The sequence below is a fragment of the Rutidosis leptorrhynchoides genome, chromosome 7 (genome assembly GCF_046630445.1).
Source record: "Rutidosis leptorrhynchoides isolate AG116_Rl617_1_P2 chromosome 7, CSIRO_AGI_Rlap_v1, whole genome shotgun sequence".
Classification (NCBI taxonomy): Eukaryota; Viridiplantae; Streptophyta; class Magnoliopsida; order Asterales; family Asteraceae; genus Rutidosis; species Rutidosis leptorrhynchoides.
In genome coordinates, this window is record NC_092339.1 from 293,486,967 (window position 1) to 293,500,230 (window position 13,264).

General features: G+C 35.3%; 1 protein-coding gene across 1 annotated transcript; it reads right to left on the reverse strand.

Annotated features, from left to right (window-relative positions):
• Window positions 1-9,113: 9,113 nt before the first annotated feature.
• On the reverse strand, window positions 9,114-11,644 carry LOC139860085 (uncharacterized). The gene is made up of 4 exons (XM_071848857.1): window positions 11,588-11,644; window positions 10,806-11,294; window positions 10,293-10,758; window positions 9,114-9,631 (listed from the first exon to the last, which is right to left on the reverse strand). Exons 1-4 carry the CDS (start codon window positions 11,642-11,644, stop codon window positions 9,114-9,116), a joined length of 1,530 nt encoding a protein of 509 aa, XP_071704958.1.
• Window positions 11,645-13,264: the final 1,620 nt, after the last annotated feature.

The following is a 13,264-nucleotide window of genomic DNA, read 5'->3' on the forward strand; positions in this document are numbered from 1 at the left end:
TTTATACATAATTATTATATTATGTATATGTAGAAATTTATAATATATCTATGATGAAATAATGTACTATTTTAATAAATATATATAATACTTACATATATAAAACATTTATATTTTTCATAATTACATACATAAGTATAATATAATTAGTATGTAAATAAATATTATAATATATTTATATTAAAATGCATAAATATATAATATTCAGTATATGTTACAATACATATTACATAATTATTAAATATTACATAATAATAGATGATATTAATAAATTAAATTTAAATACAAATATAGTTGTTGTAGTAATGTTATTTGTATCGTCAAATATCAATATTTGTATTCATAATATCACTTTATATCATATAAAGATGAAATTGGATGTATAAATTAGATTATTATTACTAATATTATTATTATCGATAAAATATTAATATTATCATAATTAGTATGGTATTATTATTATTATTATTATTATTATTATTATCATTTTTACAATTATTATTATCTTTAATATTATATTTATCATTATTATTAATTTTATTAATATTATTAGATATTAATAGTATTGTTATTATATATTATTATTATTAATTAAAAAAAAAACAGTAGGGATCTATATTATACGCGTGACCTCTGTATCCTTTATCTCTATTATTATTATTATTTTTTTTGTTTCTTTCCTGCTCCCAACTCGTGAACCTGTGTTGACATTTTCTCCATTTTTTATCAACCGATCTCTATTATTACAACATGATTATGTATAATTGCAAATCAAATAAAAAGGAAATCCAATGGGATTAAAGAGCACAACGATATTTTTTTTTTCTTCTTCTCTGCACGCTCCAATTTTTTTTTCTCTTAATTCAATTTCGAATAAAGTTTCAAAATCTAAAAATGCAGAAAGGTTAGAAATCTTTCTTTGAATCTATCTGCAAAATCTCAACTCTCAAATCTTTATATCGATCTTGAATTTTGAAGTCAAAGTTTAGTTTAAAAAAAGTCAACAATTGTTCTTGAGACAAATTCGCGTTCGTGTATATGTTTCTGATCAAATTGATGATTCCAGTAGTTTTTATACATGTTTAGAAAACTATTTCGTGTTATAAACATTATCTATAATGTTATCTATTACGAAATCAATTTTTTTTGTTTTGTTCTAAGAACCGACGCTGCAGTAGGCCTTTAGTATTTTTTTTTTTTATTTTAGAACCCAAATTATTTTTTTTTCTGTAATGTTTTGAAGCTTTAAAGGGAACCCCGAATTTTTTTTTTTTTTTGGTTATTGATGTTTTGTTGAATCCATGAGATTTGTGGAGAAGAAGAGGAATAGAAGAAAAATAGTTTATATATAAAATTTAAATTCGATATTAGTACAGAGAATCAGAATTGGTGGGATGGTCGAGAGTGTTTGCGTGTGAGCATGTGGTCACGAGATCGAGTCCAGAGGACGGTAGTTTTTTTTTTTTTTTTTTGAAACTCTTTTCATGTGAGGTAGTTTTCTTTTCTAATTTTATTATTGTTATTATATATTAATTATTATTAGTATTATTATTATTATTGTGATTGTTTTGATTGTTATTGTTATTATTAGTATCATACTTGTTATCATATTTGAAAGTATTATAGACATTACTATTATTATTATGATAGGTATTAATAATATTATTATTAGTAATAAACTTATCATTTTAGTATTTTATCATCATTAGGATTATGATTATGATTATCATTATTATTATTATGAAGGAAATAAAAATATATTATTATCATCAATATTAGAATTTGTACCGGTTTATAAATAATAGTATCATCAGTACATTTACAATTAATAATATCATATTTATCAGTATCATCATTAATATTTATTAGTATTATTATGATTATCATTTATCATTTTATAAATATTAGAACCCTTATTATTAACATAAGTATGGTATTAGTATTAATATTATTTTAGAGTTATTATTATTAGTATCATTAACAGTTATCATTTTCATTTTTTTTTGCTATTAGTATTATCATTATTAATAAAATTATTATTATTATTAGTAAATCATTATTATCTAAATTATTATTTTAACAAATAAATCTTTTGTACACTATATATATACTTATGGTATATACTATGATTGTATTAATAATTCACATAACAAACTAATAAAATTTCATAAATACAATACTAACCACAAATATATGTATATAAATATATTAATGTCACTATTTATATAAACGTAAATCATTATAGATATATATACATAAAATAGATATATATATATATATATAAAATATAACTTAAAATATAATATAAGTATACGTTTTAAAATAAAGGTTAGAATAAATTCTATAAAACTATAATATATAAATAATACATATTAATAAATGAAATTTTGTAACTTACATTATACGTATTAATATATACACAATTGATATAGGTTCGTGAATCCGAGGCCAACCCTGCATTGTTCAATGACGTCATATGTATTTTTACTACAAAATACAGTATCGTGAGTTTCATTTGTCTTTTTACCCTTTATATTTTTGGGCTGAGAATACATGCGCAACTTTTATAACTGTTTTACGAAATTGACACAAGTACGTGAAACTACATTCTATGGTTGGATTATCGAAGTCGAATATGCCCCTTTTTATTAAGTCTGGTAATCTAAGAATTAGGGAACAGACACCCTAATTGACGCGAATCCTAAAGATAGATCTATCAGGCCCAACAAGCCCCATCCAAAGTACCGGATGTTTTAGTACTTCGAAATTTATATCATGTCCGAAGGAGAATCCCGGAATGATGGGGATATTCTTATATATGCATATTGTTAATGTCGGTTACCAGGTGTTTAATCCATATGAATGATATTTTTGTCTCTATGCATGGGACGTATGTTTATGTGAAATGGAAATCTGAAATCTTGTGGTCTATTAAAATGATGGAAACGATTGTTTAAGTTAAACTAATGAACTCGCCAACCTTTTGGTTGACACTTTAAAGCATGTTTATTCTCATGTACGAAAGAAATCTTCCGCTGTGTATTTGCTCATTTTATAGATATTACTTGGAGTCATTCATGGCATATTTCAAAAGACGTTGCATTCGAGTCGTCGAGTTCATCAAGATTATTATCAAGTCAATTATAGTTGGATATATTATGAAATGGTATGCATGCCTGTCAACTTTCGATGTAATGAAAGTTTGTCTTTTCAAAAACGAATGCAATGTTTGTAAAATGTATCATATAGAGGTCAAGTACCTCGCGATGTAATCAACTGTTGTGAATCGTTTATAATCGATATGGACTTCGTCCGGATGGATTAGGACGGGTCTTCACACCAAAACCCTCAAAAATTCGTAGCTCAAAAACTGCATTAACCCTAATGAGGATAAAAACCCGAATATTTATAATAGGCAGCAAAATCAGCAAACCGCCACAGGATCCCGGCCGGGATCAATGGATCGCGACCGCGATCATCTTCTTGAATCGGGACCGGAACTGCACGATCGCGACCGTGTTCGGTCTATTTTCGATTCCTCCAGGTTCTATCTCTGAATCACGGCCACAACACATCAATCGCGACCGCGATTGCCCTCATATTCAATAATACTTCATTTTTTCACGTTTAATTTTGCTTTGAGCTTATATGAAGCTAAAACTTTGCCGGAACCAACCAAAACATTAAACCACAGGCCTCTCAAGCTAAAGGCAACTTTTTCTCTCAAATACCCGCAAAAGTCTTCAAGTCTTCGCAAATAAATAACAATAAAGACCCGATATCGCCATATAATATATGTATAATTGGAGCGATATCAAATCCCCCACACTTGAACCTTGCTTGTCCTCAAGCAAGTCTATCTTCAAATAATATCAACTAATGTAGAGATAAACATACTCGAACAAGTCTTCAAAAATTATAGAATCAAGACATACTGATATCATCTTCAAAAGCAATAAATCCATATCGTATAGTCTTCAACATAACAAGCACAAGGTTCAAGCCTTCAACCAAAATATCTTCCAAAATCGAACTTGTGATTACCCAAAAGCTTCAATACCCCCAATCAAGAACACCACGTGTGGAACCAAGAAAAATTTGGCCTTACGGAAAACAAGACCTTTAGAAAACCATTTTTATATTTTAAGAACAGGAAAATAAGTTAAGTTTTTACACAAAACTAATTTTCCTGAAATTTTAGGTTTAAAAGCTATGTGATTTCTAAGCCATCCCGGTTTTGGGACAACCGCACGGGTAATTGCCAACCCAGTATATCATCTAGGATGAACTACCTCCCAGTTCGAAGGCGATGGGAAGACAACTTACCTTGGGTGTAAATTATACGGGGGGTCTATTGCACGACACATGAAAGACTTTACTTTCAAGCAATGGTCTTTTGAAACTCAACTTAACTTGGAAGACTTTACTTCCAAAAAATGACATGGGAGGACTCGATTCTCCCAGAAGTGTTTTAAACACTTGTTTTATTTAAGGTCCTTGGACCCCACTTCCCACGCATCTAGCTTTTATGCTAGTTTTGAGAGAATATAGGAAGCAGATACTACAATTCTGTATTTGAAAAGGGTACCATGGCTTTTGGCCATGGCGTGTGTTGTCTAGCAACACTAGCACGAAGTCATTGCTCTTCCTAAAGAAGATAGCACACTGTGAAGCTCAAGGATCCTCTTCCCACAATACGATACATCGGTGTGACACTTCATGAAATGATGGATTAACCAATGTCAGTATGAAATGATGTAGATTAGGAAATCTCCTACACCAAGTGAAACATCATTCAGAAGACTTAACTTCCTTTATGGATGGAATTGAATCATCCTACAATTGTGGGTTTTTTGAAACCTGGAAGACTTTACTTCCTTATTTTTAACAAAAACTGTTCAAAAAGTTCATAAAATTTTTAAATTGGAGACAAATGTCCGCGAGGATGTATCTCCCCCCCCACACTTAAGATCATGAAATGCACTCATTTACATGAAATCGGATAATCAAAGATAAATTCGAGAGGACAATAGTGAAAAGGGAAAAAGAAAAAGAAACCCGAATTTTTAGATCCGAAGATCATGGAGAGACGGTGCACAATGGCGCTGAACTTACTGCCAGCATAAGAACATCGACATCCACTCGAACATAAATCACACAAAAATCATCAAATGCAATATAAGTCGCTAAACTTAATGCCAGTCTTTGAAAAGTAACAGCATGCGTATCATCTTAACCTGTAAATACCATAGAAACCACGCATGCAAAGGATGGGGTGGTACCACAGCGGTACCGAAATGCCCCATTAAATCATCTAAGTACATAGTTTTAAGAATATCAAATACAATAATCCAAAGTACAACCATATAAAGGAAAAAGTCTAAAACAAGAAACCACACACACTCGCCATTATCCTAAAAAGCTGCTCAAAACAACCCCAAGAAGGACCCATCACTGGGCCCGGGGTTCAGCTGATCCTGATTCTGTTGTTGGGACTACTGGTACTGTTGCTGCATAGCTAGCTGGTGGGCGGCCAGATCCTGATCAAAAGCTGAATCATTATCATAGGAAGGCCGAGACATCCCTGGACCCACCCAGTCGGTCCAACTAGGACCAACCGGTTGAATGTAGTTCTGTGGGTCCTGCTGGTAAAGATCAAAAGAATGTTGAGTCCATTGCAAAATTTGCCCGAATACCCGCTTGATTATACCAAGTCTGATTACCATGGTCAACATATTGACGAAGCAACCTGTTCTGCTCATCATAATAGGCCCGATCTGCCCAGCTACGATCATCGATATAACTCCTCATACCCTAAAACTGCCCATCAGTATGAAGTCTCATCCCACTAAACTGATTTGTAATAAAATCGCAAGTCAACCCAGCACCACTAGAACTTCCTCCTCCAGTCATCTCCACATCAGCATCCGGAAGCACTTCCTCTTCCTCCTCCATATCAGTCAAATCCACTTCAGATTCAGCATGTGTACCTGTATAGTTACAAACCTTCTTCCTTGAACGCACTAACACCTTACACCCTTCATAAAACTGAGCACCTATTTCTCATGTTTTCTCGTTCTCAATTTTCGCAGCTTGAATTCTCCAAACATTCGGGGGCGAGAGAGAAAGATTCAGAAACTCGGAAATTAAGGTAACGTATGCCCCACCACTCAACGGGCTGTTGGGATTAAGATTATGACCCTGTCTACATAGAGACTTAGCAACCCCGTAAGGAATGTTGACATTAACCTCCCCGCGTATGCTACTGAGATAGAATAAATCAGTGATGCTAACTTTCTCTGTATTCTGCCATCTCTGATTAATGGTATTAGAAATAAACCATTGAATAATGCGAAGGTGGTTATCTTTGATGAGTGTGTAGGAACTGCTACTAGCTTTGTAATCCCGCTTATGAGTCAAATTATACCAAGCTTCCTCATGTTCAAATGAATTGGTCAAGAACTTCCCCGTATCCAAATAACTCTTGAAAAGATCATCATCCACCGCTTCGTCCGCATATATTGTAAGAGCATTTGCCATGTCCATGATAGTCATAGAACACATCTGACTATCCAATTGAAAAATGTATCGTTGCTATTCCTTACGGTGTGGATAAACTTTGCGGTCGAGAAAAATTCCAAGCACCAAACTTTATATATTGGGCGGTCCAGATGAAAGAATTCCTACCAGTCATTAAAACCATGTCTGCCATGAGAGTAGCTATAATATTTCTGAACCCACATATCTCGAACCTCTTCGGCTAAACCAACTTCCTCAAGAGGCTCCCAACCAGGATAACTGGTAGCAAGGTACTTTTGACCCTCAATCTTTGTTAACACATCCATCCACTCTATATAATTTTCATGAGTAGGATCCCAACATAAGTAAGGATGCAAATCCTTAGGAAACTTATGAGCACGCAGATGAATTGGTGCCTTAGGAACAGACTGTGAAGTGCTTGGTCGTTTGGTTCCCTACAAAATAGCCAACATACACAAAAACCAAATATGAAAGAAACATGTTAGCGTTAGTCGAAAACAAAATCACAAGTTCAACTTCCACATTCATTTTCATGTTTGACAAGTATCCTCCCTATTCATAAAAGTCATTCATCAAAACTTCACTATCTCATGAACACATTATATCATACTTCCACAATGCCAATAAAAGCTTGCATGCAATTATAACCATAACAATATAAATTAATAACACATAAAGATAGGCATATTACATTCTCACAATCAAACATAATCCAAAAGTCAAACTGAGTCAAACTCAGTCAACTAACCCAAAATACCCAAATTGACATGAACCCTAAATTTAAAAATCGAGCAAATCAATGATTCATGGCAATTAACAAGTAACAAACTCATTAAACAACATCAATAACACCTAAATCATGGCAAGTAAGCATCAACATCAAAAACCTCTAAATTTCACATACTAAAGAACCCTAGAATCAAAACTTGCAATCTAAGTTCAATAAGCATGTGAATCTAGTAAAAAGCAGGTAAGAGAATCATAATAAACAACAAAATCGACCTCAATCAAACCAATTAACACCTCCACACCTAATTTTAACAAAACCCACATGAACACCCAATTAAGATTCAAAATTAGAAGAGATTACATGTAAAAAGGGTGTTTAAATCATCACCTTAGTCTTAGGAGGCATGATTGAAGATGGATTTGTTGTTAATTAGAAGTAATAATCGAATTAGGGTTGTGGATGCAAGTTCAATTAGTCGGCCTTTGTGTATATGTGTGTGTTATTTGAAAACCGGAAACTATTTAAGAGAAAAAGAAATTTGGGTTGGGGACCGCATCGCGGTCGCGATGGGGTTAATCCCGGTCGCGATGTGTTTATATCTGAAACCAGTTTTTTCTAAAGCCTGAATCGCGATCGCGATCATGTGAATCCCGGTCGTGATTAAGCATGTAGCTAGAACTTCAACTTCTGTCCATTTATCATGGTCGCGATAGGGACTATTGCGGCCGCGATGAGTTCCCAGTTTTTCTTTATTTTTTTTTTCTTCAGATTTTATAATTTTTATGGGTTTAATAGTTTTAACATGCATTCAACATATAAGAAAATAAAATAAAAATAAATAAACATGCAATCCTAAATGAACATAATTTACAAATGTGAAAATTTATTAATGAGTCTATCACGCGACTCGTACCCGCACTACTTAGCTTTTCGGGTACAAAGTGATGTCATCATACTCGTTAGCCTCAACTCCATCATAACAGAGTTTAAACGATGACCATTCACCTTAAACGTGTTCCCATTCCCGATTAACTCAACATAACCCGTCGGGAATGCTTTCTTCACCTCATAAGGTCCCGTCCAACGGGACTTCAACTTCCTGAGGGAAAATTTAAAATGCGAATTGAATACAAGAACCTTATCCCTCGGGCAAACTCTTTCTTATCTCTTAAACGGGCATCATGCCAACGTTTCGATTTCTCTTTATATGAGACCGAACTCTCATATGCATCTAACCTCAACTCATCCAACTCATTAATTGCAACATCATACTTTCACCCGCCTTCTCTAAGTCCATATTACAATTCTTCAACGCCCAATACGCTCGATGTTCTACCTCTATCAGAAGATGGCACGCTTTTCCATAAACAAGTCGAAACGGTGTGGTCCCGATGGACATTTTGAACACGGTTTGGAAGGCCCACAATGCGTCATCTAATTTGCGTTGCCATATCTTCGGATTATCATTAACCGTTTTTTCAAGGATACGCTTCAAAGTACGATTAGTATTCTCCACTTCCCGCTCATTTGTGGGTGATAAGCGGTGGAGAATCTATGAGTAACACCATACTTCTTTAACACCTTTTCGAGAAGGTTGTTAGCAAAGCGAGTGCCACGATCGGAAATGAGCACCTTTGGAATTCCAAAGCGCGAGAAGAGATTCTTTAAGAAGTTCACTGCAACTCGTGCATCTTTCGTGGGTAGAGCTTTGGCCTCCGCCCATATAGACACATAATCGACATCTACTAAGATATATTTGCACTTGTGGGAACTTGGGAAGGGACCCATAAAATCAATCCCCACACATCGAAAACTTCACACACTTGGATGCCGGTTTGTGGCATCACATCCCATTTGGTGATGGTGCCCGTTCTTTGGCATGCATCACAAGTGCGAACAAACGCATGAGCATCCTTAAAGATCGAGGGCCAATAAAAGCCCGAGTCAATGACTTTCTTAGCGGTGTGACTAGGTCCATAGTGAGCACCGGTGGGACATGATGACAATGCTCAAGAATTTGTTGAGCTTCTTTACCATATAAACACCGGCGAATCACTTGATCCGCACAAACTCGAAAAAGATGAGGGTGATCCCAAAAGTAATATTTCAAATCCGCAAAGAATTTCTTCTTTTGCTGATAAGAAAACCCCTTTTGAAGAACACCCGAGGCTAAATAATTTGCGAAATCTGCAAACCAAGGAACTTCCGGGTCATTGTCGACCCGCATCAAAAACTCATCAGGAAACGTGTCTTTAACATCCAACTCAGTGACCTTTTCCAAATTAGGATTCTCAAGTCGCGAAAGATGGTCAACAGCGAGGTTCTTGGCCCCATTTTTATCGCGAATCTCAATGTTGAATTCTTGTAGGAGAATAACCCAACGAATGAGACATTGCTTAGCATCTTACTTAGCTAAGAGATACTTAAGGGCCGAGTGGTCGGTATAGACAATGGTCTTAGACAGCACCAAATAAGGTCGGAATTTATCAAACGCGAAGACAATCGCGAAGAGCTCTTTCTAAGTTGTGGTAAAATTAATCTAAGCTCCCGTTAGTGTCCTACTCGCGTAGTAAATTGGACGAAAATGATTATCGTGGTGTTGTCCTAATACTGTTCCCAACGCATAATTGCTAGCGTCACACATTAGCTCAAAAGGTAAACTGAAATCAGGTGATACAATTATAGGAGCTTTGTGAGCTTGGTTTTCAGAATGGAGAAGGCGTTCTTGTAATCGTCGTTAAAATCAAACGGAACGTCCTTCTCAAGGAGTCTAGTCATGGGGTGAGCGATTTTAGAAAAGTCTTTTATGAATCGCCGATAAAACCCCGCATGACCAAGAAAGCTACGAATGGCCTTAACACTCGTCGGTTCCGGTAGTTTAGATATGACCACGATTTTGGCTTGGTCTACCTCAATCTCGCACGAGATATTTTATGGCCAAGAACTATGCCTTCCTTCACCATGAAGTGGCATTTCTCCTAATTCAATACTAAATTGGCTTTGTCGCATCGAATTAGCATACGTTCAAGATTGGAAAGACATGAATCAAAGGAATCTCCAAAGACGGAGAAGTCGTCCATAAAGACTTCCATACACTCCTCGATCATGTCATGGAAGATTGCAATCATGCACCTTTGGAAAGTTCCAGGTGCATTGCATAACTCGAAAGGCATGCGACGATAAGCGAAAGTACCGAATGGACAAGTGAATGTAGTCTTGTCCTGGTCCAGGGGGTCGATGGGAATTTGGAAATACTCGGATAATCCATCTAGGAAGTAGTAGAACTCCTTACCCGCCAATCGTTCAAGCATTTGATCGATAAAAGGTAGCGGGAAGTGATCCTTCCTAGTAGCGTCATTCAAACGACGATAGTCTATACAAACTCTCCATTCCATAACCGTACGCATAGGAACAAGTTCGTTCTTTTCATTAAGCACAATGGTTGTTCCCCCTTTTTTGGCACGACTTGGATGGGGCTCACCCATGGGCTGTCAGAGATTGGGTAAATTAACTTGGCGTTAAGTAACTTGACTACCTCCTTTTTCACAACGTCTTTCATATTCGGGTTTAACCTCCTTTTCCTTTGGACAACGGGTTTGTACTCGTCCTCTAAGAGGATTTTATGAGTGCAAAAGGAGGGGTTGATGCCCGGTATGTCGGTCATTTTCCAAGCTATTGCCCTTTTGTGAGCCCTTAACAGATTAATTAACTGACCCCTTTGATTACCAGAAAGAGTAGAAGAGATAATTACCGGTAATTGCGATGTACCTTGAAGATAGGCATACTCCAAATGTTCCGGGAGTTCCTTAAGTTCAAGCACGTGCGATTCTTCCAAAGAAGTTTTAATTCGGAACTTATCCTTCACCCCGATCTCTTCAATTAGTTCATCTTCTTTGGGATCATCTTCCTTACATTCATCATCCACAGTATTCACTTTCAACAATTTCTCAAACTCGGCCTCTAAATCAAAATCATCACTCCCATCCACGGGAACAAAACCTGTAGTATCAACTACCAAAAATTTCTGCAAATCATTCTCAACATGTAATAACCCACATTTTTCCGTTATTTTATTTTAACGCCCGTCTTTTTTTAGATAATATCTTTCGTTATCTAAATTCGTATCTTCCGTTGTTTAGCGTTTTCAATATTTTCATTATTTAATTATAACATCGCTCGTTTACCCTAGCGTATTTAAAATAATTCGTTTGGTTAATTCCCGCACCCGACTACAAACTCGAGGGGCTAACTTTGCCAATGGACCAAAGATGTAACTAGTGTTGACTAGTCACCCATCTCCCACCACTCATTCTTCACCTCCCATTTCTTCTTTCTTTCTTGATTACTTCCAACTTTTCTCTCAAACCTCAACATCAAAGAATCATAATCTAAATCCGATCTAGCAAGCTAACATAAAAACAAATTGCATATTTGGAATCCTTACATCTTCCTTTACAACTTGATACTAATTTCATTTCTTTTGGGTAACTTTCTAAAAACTCTAAATTTCATGTTCTTAGTGTTTTTGACTTAAAAGTGTGTTAATTAGTGTCTATGGCTCAAGTCTAACATGAATATGTGATTTGTTTGCTCGATCTTGTTATTTTGGTGTAACTAGCTTGAACTTGAAAAGTGACTAGCTAAATCTTGGATTTTGGTTGATGAAATGTTGTTAGATGTTAAACCTTATGTTTTAAAAGCATTACTAGCATCATTAGCTTCGTTTCGGTATGTAGGTTGACTTGGAAAAACTTCATTAACATAAATGTTAAATTCATGATTCTTGATTGGGGTTTGATAGCTTTTAAAATGAACTTTTGATGCATTAAATGCTATGAGATGTTATTGGCGAGTGTTTAGTTGTATTGTATATGTAATTACCTACGAAATGACGTATTATATGTGTGGGTTAAGTTCCTGAATCACCATTTGCATTTATGAGCTTGAAACATTAAATAATGATCATTTGACGAGGATTTCGTTGTTGTTAATAATGGATTTGATTGATGATATGTGTTTAGTTGTATTCCTCGTTAAAATACCTTTCCAACGATGTATAGTATACGTTCTAAGTGTTTACGATTTATAAGTTGTGGTTGAAAGAGTTTTGGATCGTGCACTTGGGAAAATTCAACACAACACTGGAAACCATGGCCTCCGCGATCGCGTAGCTCCCCACACACAAACCATAGCGATCGTGGAGCAGTGGTCTGGAAGTGAGAAAATGGCTGTCCAAATTACTTTGTGATTTCACAGTTTCACCGTCGCTTACTCGCAACTCCGATTAACATGAAACTTGACCAACATGTTTATATATGACTACTAATTGAAAAAAAATTGTCGGATACCCTACCCAAACCCGTTAACTTTGACCAAGTTTGACTTTTAGTCAAACTTAACCAAAAGCTTATGCAATCGTTCTAATCTTCTTTTATACTTGATTCTTACATGAAACTTGACAACGTGACTCACATGCTATATAATCGAGTCATAACGAGCCATAGGACTAATTGAACACATTTCGATCGACCTTGTGTCTTACCCGGTATTGATATAACTTACTTATTTAGGCCAAGACTAAACAACTTTCGTTGCACAACGTTTAAAATGAAGTACTTTGGCATGCAACTACCGTGAGATCATAGTCTTACCTTTTCAACAACTTTTTCTCTTTAAATCATGGGATGAGAAACATATACAGTTTATACTTTTATACTTTGAACACACGTACGAAAACAAACATTCCACGTACGAGTTAAAACAAAAATCCTCAAGTTCAATTATCATTAGTTACACTTGCAGGGTTTAAGCGAGAACTTATGTTGTGTGGCCATACGGGTTTGACGAACCCTCATTCAGACGGTTTGCTACCGTTAGCGGATGAAACGTATTTTCGGGTATAGTGTAGGTTCTAACACTATGATTCAGAGGTACCATTCAGTTAAGCCTTGATAATTGGGTGCTCATGATACAAACAACAACTTTGGAATTCAA

Excerpts from the sequence above, each read along its gene's own strand:
- LOC139860085 (XM_071848857.1), bottom strand. The coding sequence starts at position 11,644 with ATGTTGAGGTTTGAGAGAAAAGTTGGAAGTAATCAAGAAAGAAAGAAG. Across the intron at positions 10,759-10,805 it reads AAGACGTTGTGAAAAAGGAG|CCCATGGGTGAGCCCCATCC; the intron begins GTAGTCAAGTTA and ends AATCTCTGACAG. Across the intron at positions 9,632-10,292 it reads ATGTCTTTCCAATCTTGAAC|AATTCAACATTGAGATTCGC; the intron begins GTATGCTAATTC and ends TTCTCCTACAAG.